At 38.7% G+C, this 16,746-nt stretch overlaps 3 protein-coding genes across 5 annotated transcripts in view; 1 reads left to right on the plus strand and 2 right to left on the minus strand.

Moving 5' to 3' along the window:
* Positions 1 to 449: 449 nt before the first annotated feature.
* SREBP (Sterol regulatory element binding protein) lies at positions 450 to 10,234 on the minus strand. Its single transcript, XM_013319818.1, has 16 exons — positions 10,051 to 10,234; positions 9,346 to 9,978; positions 8,605 to 8,879; positions 7,901 to 8,131; positions 7,550 to 7,742; positions 6,981 to 7,168; positions 6,258 to 6,445; positions 5,793 to 6,029; positions 5,503 to 5,698; positions 5,087 to 5,222; positions 4,367 to 4,517; positions 3,599 to 3,698; positions 2,918 to 2,995; positions 2,119 to 2,289; positions 1,802 to 1,937; positions 450 to 1,440 (listed from the first exon to the last, which is right to left on the minus strand). Exons 1-16 carry the CDS (start codon positions 10,112 to 10,114, stop codon positions 1,223 to 1,225), a joined length of 3,195 nt encoding a protein of 1,064 aa, XP_013175272.1. The 5' UTR covers positions 10,115 to 10,234; the 3' UTR covers positions 450 to 1,222.
* Positions 10,235 to 10,579: 345 nt separating this feature from the next.
* Urod (uroporphyrinogen decarboxylase) overlaps positions 10,580 to 16,746 on the plus strand; it is a 67,208-nt gene continuing 61,041 nt past the window's right edge. Inside the window, exon 1 of one of the 2 annotated variants that reach the window (XM_013319830.1) lies at positions 10,580 to 10,744. Coding sequence is in view for 1 of the 2 variants with exons in the window: in XM_013319832.1 (XP_013175286.1) it covers positions 10,742 to 10,744 (3 nt within the window). In the remaining variant the exon portion in view is untranslated. The remainder of the gene's footprint in view (positions 10,745 to 16,746) is intronic. The other variant, XM_013319832.1, reaches the window with a different exon arrangement.
* Positions 12,520 to 16,494, minus strand: rib (BTB/POZ domain-containing protein ribbon). Of its 2 annotated transcripts, none has more exons than XM_013319827.1 (2): positions 16,318 to 16,494; positions 12,520 to 14,966 (listed from the first exon to the last, which is right to left on the minus strand). In XM_013319827.1, the coding sequence occupies exon 2, from the start codon at positions 14,947 to 14,949 to the stop codon at positions 13,450 to 13,452; it is 1,500 nt and encodes a 499-aa protein (XP_013175281.1). In that variant the 5' UTR covers positions 14,950 to 14,966; positions 16,318 to 16,494; the 3' UTR covers positions 12,520 to 13,449. The 2 variants fall into 2 exon arrangements, with proteins under 2 accessions (XP_013175281.1, XP_013175280.1); XM_013319826.1 differs by lacking the exon at positions 16,318 to 16,494 and adding an exon at positions 15,853 to 16,084.

A 16,746-nucleotide genomic window follows, 5' to 3' on the forward strand; every position in this document is an offset into this window, starting at 1 on the left:
GTACGGAAACGATGCTCTAAGCGTAACAACATGCCGTGATTGGTTCCGTCGCTTCAAAGACGGTGATTTTGATATTGACGACCGTCCACGTGAAGGAAGACCCAAAACCTTCAAAGACGCTGAATTGGAGGCATTGCTCGATGAGGATTCGTGCCAAACTCAAGAAAAGCTTGCTGCAGAATTAGGAGTTACCCGTCAAGCCATTTCAAAGCGATTGCATGCGTTGGGGATAATTCAAGAATACAAGAAAATGAAAAGAAAATGAAATGAAAGAATGGGGAATACAAGAAAAATTATTTATGGTTATATAAAAACAATTAAATGATTATTGTTGATAAAATCTAAAGGTGTATTTAAAAACTATAATCTCTGACTACATCTATATTTAAACATATTATGTAATTTACAAAGTAATTGTACACATTAATAATATGGGATACAAATTATCTAATGCATAAACTATTTTAATTTATTATATCATAAGTATTTCAATTCACAATTGTAAGGCACTTATTTAAAATAATTATAACATTCATTAATTACTAGTGATATTAGAATATTACTTTATTGTGACTAATAATTAAAACGGTTGCCTAATATTACTGATACTTCTGAATTAAAACCTAAAAAATATATTCAACAATTGCATTACTTCTACTGTGCAGCAGCATAGTGTGGTGGGAGGGGGGTGGTAAAAGGTTTTTTTTTTGCGAAAAGTTTGCTATACTGCCTTTATAAAAATATTTATTATAGTTGCAAACCCATACAAGTAGGTCAAAATAAATCAATGGTTAATAAGGCTAAGGTTACTTTTATAAAGTAAGGCTTAATACAGAAATGGGATTTTTGGGCTAAGTAAAACTTTTATTATTATTGCACTTAATATTTTATTAATTACTTTGCCAATCGTATTTATTGCGAATTATTAATAGATTTCTAGCTATATTATTTATTTTACAACCCCCAAAAGCTTTTAACATATGTATTAAACTTATTCCTATTAATCACAGAATATAAATTTTCAAATCGGTTTCATCTATCTAATTCTATAATAAAAGTTTTACTGATTATAATAGCGGTCAAAGACTTGTAAAACTTGTAGAATCAGAGGCACAGTTTATTACGTAGTAGCAGCCTGACCAAGAATATAAAAAAACCTGGCCTGTCATTCAAAAATAGTTCAGCTCAATTTATATTTTGAAGCAGGTGCTAGATGTTTGTGTCAGTGCGCGGCGGGCAGCGTGCCGAGGGACTTCATGAGGTGGTAGCAGTGCGGCAGGCGGCTGCGGTGTCCGACGCGCTGCAGACTGGCGGCTGCCTGGGCCAGCATGCCAGCGCGCTCGCCCGGCGCCGCCAGCACGCCGGCCGGCAGGTGCTTGCACGCCATGTACAGCGCCACCGCGCGCTCACCCTCCCCGCTGCCCCCCTCCAGCGCGCGCTCTACAGTACAGTTGTATATCAAATTCTTCTAATTTTAAATGCAAGACAAAGTTAGATTATCAGCGCACTATACGTCCTCACAGAGGCCGAGAGCCTATCCTATGTTAGGGGTGACTAGACCATAGTCATTCACGCAGGCCCAGTGCGGGTTAGTGGACTTCACACATATTTTTGAATTTCATCGCAGAGATGTGCAAGTTGCATCACGATGTTTTCCTTCACCGTAAGAACATCGGATAAATGTATATATGGAAACCAAAAATCGAAAAACACATTGGTACATGGCGAGATTCGAACCCAAGACTTGCAGATTGCAAGTCAAGTGCTTAGCACCCGAACCAAACAAAGCAAATGAGTTTACCTTTTCCGCATATAATGGAGGAGCGATTGAACCTGGGACGCAGGCTGCCATCGAGCAGCTGCTGCGTACGACGCGGCGCAGCGCCCGCCATCATACGACACACTGCTGACTGCAGGAACACGCGCGACGTCACCCACTGCGCGTTGAAACCAACACAAACATATTAAAAACCGAACCAATAATGTCGCACTTTGAATGCAACGAGAATTTCGATTCTTAATTGTCCAACATTTTTGTAATTTTTGAAACCATTTTAGAAACCAAAGATGCAAAGGCGAATTTTATAGGAATACATGGAAAAGGAGGTGACAACTGACCGGTAAACTCTGCGACAGCCTCCTGAGCGAGTGCAGATCTCTCTGGAAGGCCTGCAGCTGCGCGTGCGACGCGGGAGGAGCGGCCTGCCCCGCGCCCGCGCCCCCCGCCCCCGCCTCCCATACCGCCGCGCGCACCTCCAGCACCCAGTCGCAGCATAGTACTTGCATCAACTAACAGTGCAAACTTCATTACCTATTCTGATCTTAATTCTTTAACAATATTGTAAGACCTAGGAAGGTCTTCAAATTACAACTAACATTAGTATCTTCAATAATAATTACGTCAAATTATCGTATCCTTTATACTTTTTCTTATATATCTTATCATATATCTTTATTTTGTTTCATGTAAAGGATCCACAACTCTAATGCTCTTCTCTCTTCTCTAACGATTTCCATGTTTAGCAAGGGTGATATTAAAAAAGATAAAAACATGAAAATGCAAATGAAAGCAAAATAACATGCAATACAAAAATAAAAATCAATAAAAATTGTAGCAAAATAATGTACCAAAACGATGAAAGCAACTAAAGCGAGAATTGCCTTGTAGTAATATTGCACAAAAACGGTAACAAGTGCAATGCAACTACAATGCACTCCCGCAATAGTCAACGAGCCGCTTCTTAGCTTCCACATCAAGCAACTTCAATCAAGCTAAAAAAAATCTGTCAAAAATAATATATCTGTAAAATAAACATAACTATCAAAATAAAAAATAAAATAAATGAAATTGTTAATCTTAAAATGTATATAAATCTAAATAAAATTGCTAAAGCATAGTAAGAAAAGTATGTCTTACCATCATAAGTTGTGTTGGTTTTCTGCAGCAATAATACGCCAATGAATCTGCTAATCGGGCTCCAGCAATATCACACATCTATACAAAATAATAAAAAATCTCACGTATACAACTACTAGTATCGCACGCGACTCTATCCGCGCATATTAAAAACTTAATTAGTAGCTTATACGTTCTTCCAGACTATCTTCTACATCTATGCCAAATTTCATCGAGATCCATGCAGCCGTTCTGGAGATACTTTTTAGCAAACATCTATCCAAATATTCGAAGTAAGATTATGGGGTAAATTAACACATTCACTACCACCTAAGATTTTATTATACATAGTTCACATTATTCCAGTCCATCGATCGAAACCACTGGATCGCTGGACATCCGTCAGCAAGAAAATCTTGATATAAGCTAACATAATAAAACCACACATATTTTCATTCTTCAATATCATCTGGGATTTGTGTTGTATTAAACACTAAACAAATAGAAAGTCTACAACCACACAGTTCTATAATAAAAGTAAATATAAAATAAAAGTTATTGGCATTGAAAAACTAACCACAGAATATAAAAAATCACACTATTTCACATCACATATGTTAAACAATATAACAATAGACTTAGTAAAAAAACTATAAAATCTTTGATTACTTGATAATAATTATAAATGAAATATAAACGCACCTTGAGATTGGTTTGCGAAGTCCTCTCCCTGAGACGGTCATCGGAGCAGTGCGCGAGGCTGAGCAGGGCGCGACGGCTTTTGTACGCGGCGTGCAGCGCCCTGCAGAACACACCTGTTTATTATTACTACCAAAGACAATAGTTATTAATAACCAAAGATATAAACTATGCGAGTGTTTATAAAACAATATCGAACTAGAAATTCTAAGTCCAACGTGTGTGAGAAGCGCCGCCACTCAACAATGAGCATTACTAAGCGATTATTAGATCATAAGTTTTATTTTCAAATTCCAATGAGACAATCGATTGTTCACAAAAATGATGAGTGATGGTGATTTTATATTCAACGTTAGATATTAACAGTTCACACGCCGCGACTGTTCCGTCCAAAATGTACGAGGAAATTACGGACATTTTAGAAAAATCGAGTTATCAGAAGAAATTATGAGGTATATAATTTGATTTAATACTAAAAAAAATATTCATAATATTTGTACATAATTCGTCTAAGATATTTGTAATCCCTAGATTAAAAAGATATTATGTAACTTTTTTTTCTTATTTGAAATCAACCCTCAAGAGAATCGAATCCCCAAAAAAACCAAGATCCAGCACCGTCTCACAATATCACTGTAAATTTCCATTACGAAGTGCCTACACAAAACATCGTTCTAAAAACAAAATAAGCGGAGTAGGATTAAATATAGTTTTTAGTTGTTAGTTAAATATATTTTTGTGCTTATATTAGCTAGACACAAGTTACGTTACCCTGGCAGGGGGTCCTCGCATGTGGCGAGGGGTTCAGGTAGCAGATGCAGGCGGTCGGCCAGCTCAGCCGCGCGCGCCCCCTCGCCCAGCAACCAGGTCGCCGCCACTCCCACTATGTTCGCCCACCACTCCATAACCGGATCCCAGCAACCTACACATTACACTATTTATAATCCTAAACATACGTTGTCAGTCCCCACCGAGGTGTTCAGAGCCTAACTAATTTAACGAGGCCATAGTCAAGCAAGCTAGCTTAGTGCGTGTTGGTTGACTTTACATATATCTTTGAATTTCTTAGCAGATATGTACAGGTTACATCACAATGTACATATGAAATTCGAAAATCGAAAAAACCCATTGATACATGGCGGGGATTGAACCTGGAAGTTTTAGATTACGGTTCGTTCCGATCAAACACTTAACAACTGTGCCATCGACTCTCTGAGACAAAATATACGCCTCATACATACACTCAACCCCAATGTGAAATTTAGCAAAGGTGAGATGTAATTTTTATTACAAAATTGTGAAAAACTGTATATAATTTTATCGTAAGTTGTTCGGAATTGTCACCACGCTGTCGAAATTCTTGTACCTATTTCTGTCCTTTTTACTCTCTTTCAGAAAACTGAGATAGCAAATGTTTCGGCATACACACATATCATTGTTTCTGTTTTTTCAAGGAGAACGTAAGGGATGACAATATATGAGTGCAGGGACCTGTGTGTTGGGGAGAGTCAGTGGAGACGTCGTCCAGTATGAGTTTGACGAGATCAAGGACATCGCGCGTGCTGCTGCGCTCGTCCGCGCTCAGCAACATCTGCAGGCTCTTCTGTAGCACCTCCACGTGATACGCCTGCAAATACATCATAGTAAAATGCGTTTAAACTAAGATTTCTACTAAAATAAATAGGTAAATTTCAACAAAAAAAAATTCTCTCGCAGGTTTTAAGTAAAATATTCTCGAATTACCTTGTTTTTCAATATGAAAGTTATGACGTCATAATGTACAATCTCATATAGAAAGCATTGAACAAAAACACACTTTGTTGATTTTAGACAATCTCAGGAAGAACGAATATTTTGAGTTCATAGGTTATACAGTTTTTTTAAAATTGAAGAAGCAATTAACTTACCCGCATAGCATATGCGAGCGGGTCAGCGGGGCTGGGCAGGCGGGAGAGTAGCGCGTGCGGCGCGTGCGGCGCGCGCTCGTAGCTCCAGCGGCGCGTGCGCAGGAACCGTTGCCCGCGCGCGCTGCCCGCCCACCGCAGACGCACCTGCGCCTGCGCACTCGCCTGCGAGCACGTGCCGCACAACCTCAAGTAGTACCTGATACAAATATAAACCAAATATTATAAATAATAGCTAGTTTAACTTTAAAAATATTTTGCCTCGAGAATATTAGATACAAATAAACGCTTACCCGCACAACCAATTGCCAATCTTGGGCATATAGTCTTTGAACACCAAAGCGGCGGTGACATAAGTGTCGGACATAAGCTGTCTGTTGCCGGTCACCTCGGCCAGGTTGATGGCCTGCAGCGCCAGCAGCACGCGCTCGCTGCGCCCCTTGTGGCTGGACAAGATCTCTAACTGCGCCAGCCGGTTTGAAACACTCGCTACTTCAGCAGCCCAATGTCGAGTCGCTCTTCTTGCAGGGCTAAAATAATAATTACTTTTGAGCAATCCACCGTTTTGACCATTAAGTGACCACACAGAAACCAAATTTAGTGAGTACTGGAGAGCAATTCTAGTTTTCTTCCCCTTCCCACAATTTCAATAAATAAAAGTTAGGACGGGGAATTTTCAGCTTATTGAATAGGAGTAGCTATATATATAGAATATGTTGCTCGTTTGTCACCTTCTAGAATCAAAATATATGTGATACCTATCAGTCCACAAGTCTCCCGCCCGCCTGGCGAGGAAGCCACCGAAGGGCAGTCGCTGCAGCATCTGACGCAGGGCTGCGGCGGCCAGCGCGGACAGACCGGCGCGCCCCGCACCGCCCGCCTGCACGCTCTTGCCGCACACGCTCAGCGCACGGTGCAGCTCCAACCGACCGTTACTTAGATCACCCTAATTTTATGAAAACTTGATATATTTCTGAATGTGGGTTTCTGAGACCGAAATCCCCCAATAAAACATATCGTCATCCCTGTCATTATCAATGAAATCAGAGATAATTTTCTGTTTTAAATGGATATTTTGGTTTCAGAAACCCACAGTAAGTGTATTTAATGTATTCAGAGTATGTAATTTTATTAACACGAACAAAGAAATAAAGCCAAATGATTTGAAAGGGCAACCTTAAAATATGCACAGTGACAATTGACAACATTTTAGAACTAAATGTGTCGTTTTTTAGTACATTTACATTACAGTACATTACAGTTTTAGTACATGTATATTGTAAATCCTCATTTATTTCTCTACTTACATATGAGTATTTCAATAGTATTGTTTTATATACAGTACCTTAATACCGACTTTAAACTTAGAAGAAACTTAAAAGAGTTTTGTAAGTCTGTATATCTTTCAAAATAAACACTAAAAGCCTTTGAATAAGTAAGACAAAAATATAAGGGTACAAAGATATATCATTGTTTCTTACCTTCTTCAAATAATTATCAGCTTGATGTTTGTGATTGTAAAACAGGCCTGCTTCTTTAGATTGTGATTTCGGAACAGAATCTCCATATACCAATAACTTTATAAGACACAAGGCAAGCACCGCAAAGTTCAGTAAATATATAAAGAAGTTGTTGAAGAACCATGAACCCCAAGGCATTCCAACTGAACCTGTAAAATTATAAATAAAAAAATGTAAAAATAGGAATTGTCACATCCAGTTACTATATTAAATGTTAGAAGTGTCTTTTTTCATTTTATATGTAAGCAATAAGTTAAATTAACTTTTGCTTTCATCTTTTGATTGCTTGCAACTCCGTCCGGAAAAAAAAAACTTTTTGCCTATGTGTTCTTCCAGACAATGTTTTACATCTCTACCCAATTTCAGCAAGATCCCTACAGCCATTCTAAATACAAACATCCAACCATTGATCCAAACATTTGCATTTGTAATGTTAAAATAATATTAATTAACACAGAATTGCCAGTAAACCAGCAAGTTCCTTGGCACTAGACAAGATTCTGTCATTTTAAAAAAGTTCAACAACTTACCAAAGTTCTCTTCTGACAATATTCTTCTCTGATCTATTCTCGTTGAATAAACAGTTGATGTTGATTCAAACATGAACGCTCCGAAGAAGGCACTGAATGGATTGAAAGCAATCAAACCAACCATAAACGCACAGAGTGCTAACCTAGAGTGGTCACCCATTCCGATAACCACTTTGGAATATTTATCTTCAACCTGAAAATCGTTATAAACAAAATAGTAAGTAATAGCATAGTACAAATATTAAATTAATTTCTTGAAAATTACTCAAAAAATTTGGAATGAACTAATGAAAAAACAAGCCATGGAGTGAAGCTCCATATCAAAATAAAAAAAACAAATACATAAATTACCTTGAATTCCGGTGAAGATGGTGAATCACTGTCAAGTGAATGCGGTGACTGGTATGGTGAAGAAACATCGCTGTGTGGTGGAGTGTACGCTCCTTCGAAAACTGGTTCCTTCACACCAGACTTTTGACAAGCCAACTTTAACGCTGCATTCTCTGATTTCAATCTTGTATTCTGATTTTGTAAGTACTTGATGTATTCTATTGTTTTTCTTAATATTGCAGATTTGTTTAGCTAAAACAAAAAACTTCTTTTTAAGATGTCCTGTCAAAACATTTATTGCACATTAAGTGCGTAGCCTGTTTTAGCTAGTGAAACACCTCTTAATTCCATAGCCATTCAGGCAAACAAAAGTTGCCATAATTTTATGATTATAATCATCATCATCAGCTCACTATAAGTCTCCACCAAGGGGCTCGGAGCTTACCCTAAGCTGGGGGTGTTTAGGTCATAGTCAACCAAGCTTGCCCAGTGCAGGTTGGTTTACTTCACACATAATTTCATCCCAGATATGTGCAGGTTTCATCACGATGTTTTCCTTCACCGTAAAAACATTGGATAAATATACATATGTAAACCGGAAATCTAAAAACACATTGTTAAATGGCGGGATTTGAACCCAAGACCTGCAGCTTGCAAGTCAAGTGCTTAACCCCTGAGCTACCAACATTCTTTTATAATTATAATTTTACTTAATTAAACTTTACCTTTGCATCTTCTCCAACAAGCATATTCTTCAATTCAACTATTCTATCATTAATACTAGTTCTGTATCTCCTTTCAATAGCATTATGAGCACTCCGCTTAACCTCTTTCACTTTCGGCACACCCAAGTTTGCTTGGTTCAAGGCAATCTTATCTCCATCAAGAACTACAGGGATGCCAGTCAGAACTGTTGGAGCGTTATTACTTGCAAAGAATGTATGTATTGGTCTACTCTCAGTGGTGGAATTCGTATTGGTTAAAATGCTTTGAGTTGTAGCTAAAATAAGACAAATGTTACTTTCATTTGTGCACCAAAAGGATTTAAAATTACAATGACTATACCTGGGAAACTACAGAGTGACAAATTAAAATCTTTCAAAGGGCAAGAGACCCACAAAAATTATATTTTGTGGGTTCCTCACCTCTCTCGAATAATAATATTTTTTGGATATATAAACAAAAAAAATATTTTTAAGCTAAGTTGACTTTTGAGTATCAGCTACTTATATTTCCAATCTTAAAAATATTATAAATGTGAATATTTGGATGAATGGATATTTGTTACAAGGTATCTCCAGAACTGAAGTCTGCATGGATCTCGCCAAAATTTGGCATAGATGTAGAACTTAATCTGGAAGAACACAATGGATACATAACAAGTAAGTTTTTTTAACTTTGCATGGACAGAGTGGAGGGCAACAGCTACAATTCTTAAAGGTCTACAATAATTAAAGGAGGATTACCTTGTATTGGTTCACTTGTGTACATCAGTGTTTGTGTTTCTGGGTTAATAATATTAGATCTTAAAATAACTGGAGAGTAGTTTGCATCTTGAGTGTTTAGAATAAATGGTGTCACAGTTTTTGCATTACTTGGTATCAAAAGTGGTTGATTAGGTTGATTTGTTTTACTTGCTTGAGTTAATTGTGTACTTCCATCAATAGGAACAAATGATGTTCTGCCATCGGCAAATTGTTGTAAATTTGCTCTTGTAATATTCACATATACCGGGCTTTGAACAACTTGTTGAATAACCATTGGTTGCTGTGGAGTGATTTTTGCTTGGCTATGTTGGGTCACATCAGGCAAAGGTGCTGAATTTTTAGCTGGTTGCAAATTATATCCTTCATCCCTACTATATACACCCAATACCGGACTACTCTTTGGTTGTGACACATTATGTGCCGGTTTACTAGTTTGTGAGTATTGAGAAACTAATGGATTTCCATTATGTTTAGGTTGTGGAGATTGCTGTGGTTTAGTTTCAATTTTTGCACTATCAACACACCAATCTAAACTCGGGCTATTATTATCGACTAATGATAATTCTTCTTCTAATTTAGACATAAAATCCCCGTCGTATCCATTAAGGAAATCTGAAAACATGCAATAGTTACATCATATTCAGTAATTCAAAAGAAATTGTAGTAACTATGAAAATTATTTACCCTCTAATTCAGTGATATCGTCTGCATTGAAGACATCGTTAGTAAGAAGTAGTTCCTGGTCCATTTTGATTAATTTTTCAAAACTAAATTAATTTACTATCGTATTTATCGCAACATTCCAAAAAATTATAATTTCGCACCTTGTTTACGTTTGGGATATTTTGACAGAACTGAATTCGCCAATCAGATGCAAGGTTAAAGTGGTGTGATTCTACGTCTAAAATAGGCTCATTCATGATTCACTTTACTGATTCGACATTTTAGCAAAATATGAAGAAATACTATGCCAAATACCGATAACAAAATATTTTTATTTAGTCAACAGATTATATTCTGCTAAAAGAACTTGGATTATTACTTTAAACTTATATTTTTTTCTTAAAGTTCGATATTTTATGCTTTCACAAGTCTTGTTTTAATTTGATCGAGCCAATAGTTAGTGCTATAAATTTATTATAGATGGCTCTTATTTAAATCCGTCAAAAGTGAGTGTGAAGTGATCCAATTTCGTATTTCGTTTCGATATCGTACTGGAAATAAAAATTTATTTTGTGTTTCTTTTTTTTACTTAATAATTTAAGAGTGTTGTTGTTTATAACTTTGATTGCCGTGTCTGTGTAAAAGAGTTGTGATAGTTTAAACCTTACAGAAATAGAAAAGTAGTCCCGTACACCTTTATGTTGTAGTAAAAATGGTATGTACCTTATATTTCTATTTTTTAAAAGCAATTTGAAAATTTTCAGCAAACTAAAATTACACCTAGATACTAATGTTGTTTTTGTATATAAACAATCTCGGGCAATAAATGTTTCAATAGTGTAAGGTACATGTATATATGGTAAAAAAGTTTAGATAATTAACTAACGCCTCCTTTAAAAATTAAACTCATACAAAAACTCTCACTAAAAATATCTATTCTGTTTTAACTTAAGTAAATAGGTAGCTATACAAGGTTGATGTCACTTTCTACAGCGGCCGTTGCACTTTCGACCACTTCATATAGTTTGTTTATTGTCCATATTTTTTATTCGAATTATTCGAAACAAATCGTACAATTATTTTTTTGCAACGGAACTACATTATACTCTTGCACATGTTCAAAGTCGGCGCCTGGTCATTGTTTACTAGCAAACTTACTCTTCGACAATCAAATTAATATACAATTACATTCACATATTCGGAATCTAGTTTATATTTTTTGAATTTAACTCAAATTATTAATAGAAATTACCAATGGAATGCTGTCGTTATTCATATTTCTTATCTAATATCAATGGCTCCGCAAAAAATGCAATTTTTTTTTCGTCTAATTATTCGTTTAAATTATGTTTACTAGATGGCAGTAAATTGCAATTGCAAACTAATACTCATATTTATGTTAGTTTTTACAGATGCAAATGTATCTACTTTTTTATTGTATCATACTATATTTCTTATTCAACACATTCTGTACAATTTAATCGACACACAGAGTCCATTTTCATTAAATATCACTTGTTATAAATTTTCTCACAGAGAAAAAATGTCGAATTTTTGTTGACTTACAGCTAAATCTCTTGGAAAATTACCCAATTTCACAAGTATATTTATAACTCCGCTTTTCTAAACAATAGCCAAAACCAAAATTGATTTTGAAGAGATTTTTTTGTGGAACGTCATATTAGAATATTCATCGTCATAAAAGTATTAGTAAGGGCTATTGATAAAATATTGCAAGTTACTCCAATTAGAGTCTGTGACTAAAATTACGGGAATTAAAACAACTTATAAGATATTAAACGTTTAATTTATATATGTAACATTATATTATCTGTAAATATAGAGTTCTTATTATAATATGTAGTTACGAGATAAACAAACTCGCTTTAATTTTAACTAATTGTAAACATACATAGCCAACTACTTACAAATACATAAGATAATTTTGCATTCACAACTAAAATGATGAACTCCAAGTGCATAACATCGTACTTAATAATATATCTATAGGCACAAAATAGGTATTAAAAATCACATAACATCTGAGTTAGTTAACAAAACATTGAGGTATATTATGACTGAACAAACATGAGCGTAACAAAATTCATTCATTTGTATCGAATACATGTGATGTACTTTCCTACAGGAGGCTTGTACTCGTTCTTACTAGATTTTATATATTTAAAAGGAGTACAGTGCATCTTTTGGAATGTCCATAACACGTATCTAAACGAAGGCACGGTCTCCGCTGTTTAGCAACTTAAATATACAACATACGTATATACTAACTCGTATCTATGGCATTTTCAAACTAGACTACAGTAACAAATCAGTCTTCCAATTAATTACCAAAATAATAAGTAAGAATATTATAATACAATTAACTTAAATATTATCAAATGATTAACATAAATGTAAATTTATTTTATAGCAGTTATAACATAATTTCAAAATAAAATATAAGCATAGTTCTGCAAAATATAGGTTGGAGATGTGCATATTTTTTACAATTTTAGGATATAGATTGCATAAAATTTTTATAATTAATTATTACGTATTAAGGTTTTCATGAGTGAATATTATCAATTTATCTTTTCATTAAAATTATTAGTCGTTTAAATTATGTTAAAATATTGAGCATCCACACCTACTTAGTGATTAAACACGCTAACTCTAATAAGAAAGTTCGTGCGAGTGCAAATCAATCGACGACAACGTGAATACATCTAGGCATCAACAATGAACAATTATGGCAAATCGCAAACAATTACTATTAATCTTAAAACCACAACGTTAGGAATTATTAGGTAGGTATTACAAATACGTCGCTTGTTGTAGTTGTATGAGCGCGCACGCGACACGGTGCGTTGCGATGCCGCAGGGACGTCGCGGCGGCACCGCGCGGTGCTCCGACTAGAGCTAATCTGCAGCGAACGTGAGGTAATGGCGGCGTTTCAGTCTATAAACATCACAGTCGCGGACAACAATTGCACGATAACACGTCGGTCGGGCCAGCAAGGCGTCTCGGCGCGGCCGGCGCGGCCCGCCTCACCGCGCCCTTCCCGGTCCTAGCCTCGATTATGACAAACTTACTCGCTAATTAAAGCTAACCTATTTGCTAACCCATTAACAAAGACGTAAATGTTATAAAACATAAAAAAAACCAAAAGAGAAGAAAATAAACAAACAAAAATCACAAAAGATACGCCACGCCGTCTGACGGAAATTTTATTTCGTCGACGGCTTCGGTGACGTTTAGAAATAAATAGAGAAGAAGAGAGGTAGAATATAAGTGGCCGCGGGGCCCATTGCAATCGCCCGGCCGGAGCGCCCGGCGGCAGCCTAGCGGTCGGTGCTTACTCTAACTTTGTACGCCTAAGTCAGTCTTTTAAAATATTCGCAAACGACTGTAGCGGCAATTCAATCTCTTTCGCTGCTACAGTCGAGCGCAAAATTACGCGGCGGTACGATGACCCCGGCCGGGGGATCAGCATCTCTGCGTCGTGTAACCGAGAGGTCTTCGACATGGTCGTCGTCAGGCGGTGGCGTGCGTGGCGAGTGCGGCGCGGAGCGAGGCGGTGTGCGGGGCGCAAGAGCAGCGTGTGCCGCCGCGGCCAGAGCCATGGCGTGCAGTGCCTCTCGCCCGCCGTCTCTCGTGGCGCCTTCCAATGCTTGTTGCAAGAAAGATGGATCCAGGAGTGGCGTGGTTGGTGAACCTTCTTCGTTGCCTCCCGTGCCGCTCAGACCGTAAGGGAAGGCGGCTCCGTTCGATTCCCTCTTTACGCCTCGGCTCATAGGTCGGCTCGTTGTAATACCGAGTTTCTTAACTTTGTCATATAAAGTGCGTGAGGGAACTCCATATTTTCTCGACGCTTGCAACGCACTCATCCCGTTCCTCACGCATTCGATTGCAGACATTATATCGGATCTCGTGTACTGCTTGTATCGCTTCCATTCCGGTTTCTGTTGCGGCGGCACGTAGGGTGCTAGACCTGCTCTTACGTCTTGTTGGAAATTCGGGGGCGGAGGTGATGAGTGGAAATTACGTGAATTTTCTTCTTCGAAAGAACGTTCCGTGTAAGGCGAATGAGCGTCTTCGGAGCGATCGGATCTGTTGTAGTGGGGAGAGGAGGCTCTAGAGGACAGTCTGCGAGGACGGTAATCGAAAGGGCGCTGGGGACTGGGGGGACGGTCAGTTTCGTGAGCGGATCCGTTAGAGTGAAGGCGAGGAGGTGCGTGCTGATTCAGAGGATGGCAGACTAGGGACATCGGCTGAGATGAGTCCACGGGGGTGGTCTGAGCCAAGACGTTGCGCAAAATCGGCGTGTCTCGAGTGGCTAACATGCTGGATAGTTTCTTTCGCTTCAGAGGGTTCATATCGGGGGATTCGTAGGCGGCGGACAGCACTGGCGCGGTTGGTGGAGGCGGCCAACGACAATTAGGCACAGGGACGGGGACGGGAGGTGAAACACTAGAAGGCGCGGCTGGTACTACTCTAGGCGGGGAGGCGGCCGGCGTGCGCTCGCTGCTGCCCGGCCGACGGCGCAACTCAGTCATGTCAAACAGCCCCTTAACCTCAAGCTCCTCCGCCACCTTCATAATTCTCGGTATATGCGCCTGAGTCACGTTGACTTCGCCCGTGTACATGTACTCGAGGAGGGCGCGCATCTCGAAATCCTTGACGCCTGGGAAGAGGATGCTGCAATGGTCCATGGGCACATCAGCCAGAATGGACTGAAAGTACGGAGAGTTGGCTGCTAACACAACTCGATGCGCTTTAAAGGTGACCTGGTCATCTACGACCAGAGTGCAGTCGACGTAAGTCTCGACTTTAATGAGCGCCTCCAGAATCTCCACCAGGTTAGTTTTGTGGTGGTTCCACTTCAGGCAAAACGTCTGTTGCCCTTCACTGCTGCCCATTTTTCTTAATTGCGCTTCTGTGAACAATAAATTAAGTTTTTATATAACATATTTTTATTACCTTAATAATTACAAAACAACAATTGCTGCACTTATAAATGGAAATAGCAACAACTAAAAATTGCAACTTAAACATATACAGTAATACAAACAATGCTTAAGAGCAAATCAGCAATCAATATTGAGTCATTTTATAATTTTTTGGGTACCTATTTTTAACTTTAAATGAATTTGCTTGAAATTAAACCGACCTAAATAATGCAAAGCACTCGCAATAACTAATCAAAGGGCTTGATGACAATCAAACGATTTTTTTACTCACTCTCAAACTCGCTACAAACTATCTTTAGGATCTATTATTGGTAAGAGCTGTAACCAAAGGTTTGGACCTTAATATATCTTAAAGACTGATTTCCAGATAATGGTAGACATTTTATGTTTAAATTTTAATACACATCAGACAATGCAACAATAGGAATATTATTAGTACAGAGCGTTACCAATTTGAAGATTGTGAAATATTAATATTTTTTATAATATTTAATCAATTCCATACATTTGTTAAGATGGCATCATAAAGTTAAAAAAATTAATAACTTCGCAAATAAACTACCGTTTTCACGAACGTGCAAACACAACGATAGCTATTGAAGCGCCAATAGTTTAATCGTACGAGGTGAGGACTGCGAAACATGAGGTCGTGGGTTTGAGTTCGCCATGTGAATGTTTTCATAAACCATGCAAAGACCTAAGTTATATTTGCATTGTCAAAATAAGTAATGGTTGGGAATTTTTGCTAACCTATACTAATTCTAATGGAAATTAAAATCACAACAAAAATATTCAGTTAAAAATAACATTTCGTCAAAGTAAAAATTAACCCAAAACTAGTTGTTATAGTACCTGGTAGGACATCACCAAATGTAGTAGTGCCTGGATACATGTTACGTGAGTGAGACTTGCGAAGCGCACTGCGTACGAGTGATGTTCCGCGAATGTGCGCTGTGCACCGCGCCACTGAGCCGTGTGTACACACTAAACACGTACGTCGCGGCCCACTGCCGCTGCCCGACTGCACCGCCCTTCCCCATTTACATATTTCGCCTCAAAGCCCTTCCTTGATGCCAAATTGACTTTTTACCTTTTATTCGGCAGGTAAATCGAACATAGGGGACCGATGAAAGCCGCTACGATGCCGTCCCTCTTCCCATGTAAACTTGTAAATTCTGCATGAGTAATCCCTTTGCCCATAATAACAAACGGAACAAGAAATCGCAAGTCAAAACCGACCTTAAAACTCCTCCGCTGAGAAATGTAAACGATGCAAAAACACCTAAATTAAAAAAAAAGAAAATAAAAAACACATACCTTAATTTCCAAAAATTAAATGAACGATCCAAATAAGCGAGGCAGACGTCGCGAACGCAGGAACGACGTGTGATAATTTCGCATTGGCACTATAGAAAAGTTCGTAACACGATCGGGGGTTAGTTTCGCGAAGGGCTTGCAGTATGAGCCCTGCGGGGGCGGCGTGCTCTGACGAGCGTCTGGCGGTGACTGCTGGTTGCAGGCGGGCGCTCGCGGTCCTCCGCGCGCACCGCCCCCGCCTGCGCCCCCGCTCCGTACCCCGCGTCCCGGCCCTGCGTGCGCTTTTTACGCACGACGCGCGGCCGCGGCCCAGTGCAGTGCAATTGCGTGCGGGGGCCGAGGCGCGGCGCGGTCCCGACGAATTGCAGCGCCGCCGCCGCGGAGGGCGCGCGCCAGTGTGCGTGAATGCGTGCGCGCAGCCGACACACG

The sequence above is a fragment of the Papilio xuthus genome, unplaced genomic scaffold (assembly GCF_000836235.2).
Source record: "Papilio xuthus unplaced genomic scaffold, Pxut_1.1 DF826115.1, whole genome shotgun sequence".
In the NCBI taxonomy this organism is placed as follows: Eukaryota; Metazoa; Arthropoda; class Insecta; order Lepidoptera; family Papilionidae; genus Papilio; species Papilio xuthus.

What these genes read in the sequence shown, in the direction of transcription:
- SREBP (XM_013319818.1), bottom strand. Translation starts at nt 10,114, where the DNA reads ATGGACCAGGAACTACTTCTTACTAACGATGTCTTCAATGCAGACGAT. An exon ending in CACAAGTGAACCAATACAAG is followed by an intron (nt 8,880 to 9,345) that starts GTAATCCTCCTT and finishes GTCTTATTTTAG; the next exon opens with CTACAACTCAAAGCATTTTA. An exon ending in ATTGTCAGAAGAGAACTTTG is followed by an intron (nt 7,169 to 7,549) that starts GTAAGTTGTTGA and finishes ATAATTTTACAG; the next exon opens with GTTCAGTTGGAATGCCTTGG.
- rib (XM_013319826.1), bottom strand. Translation starts at nt 15,892, where the DNA reads ATGTATCCAGGCACTACTACATTTGGTGATGTCCTACCAG. An exon ending in ATTTGGTGATGTCCTACCAG is followed by an intron (nt 14,967 to 15,852) that starts GTACTATAACAA and finishes TATTGTTCACAG; the next exon opens with AAGCGCAATTAAGAAAAATG.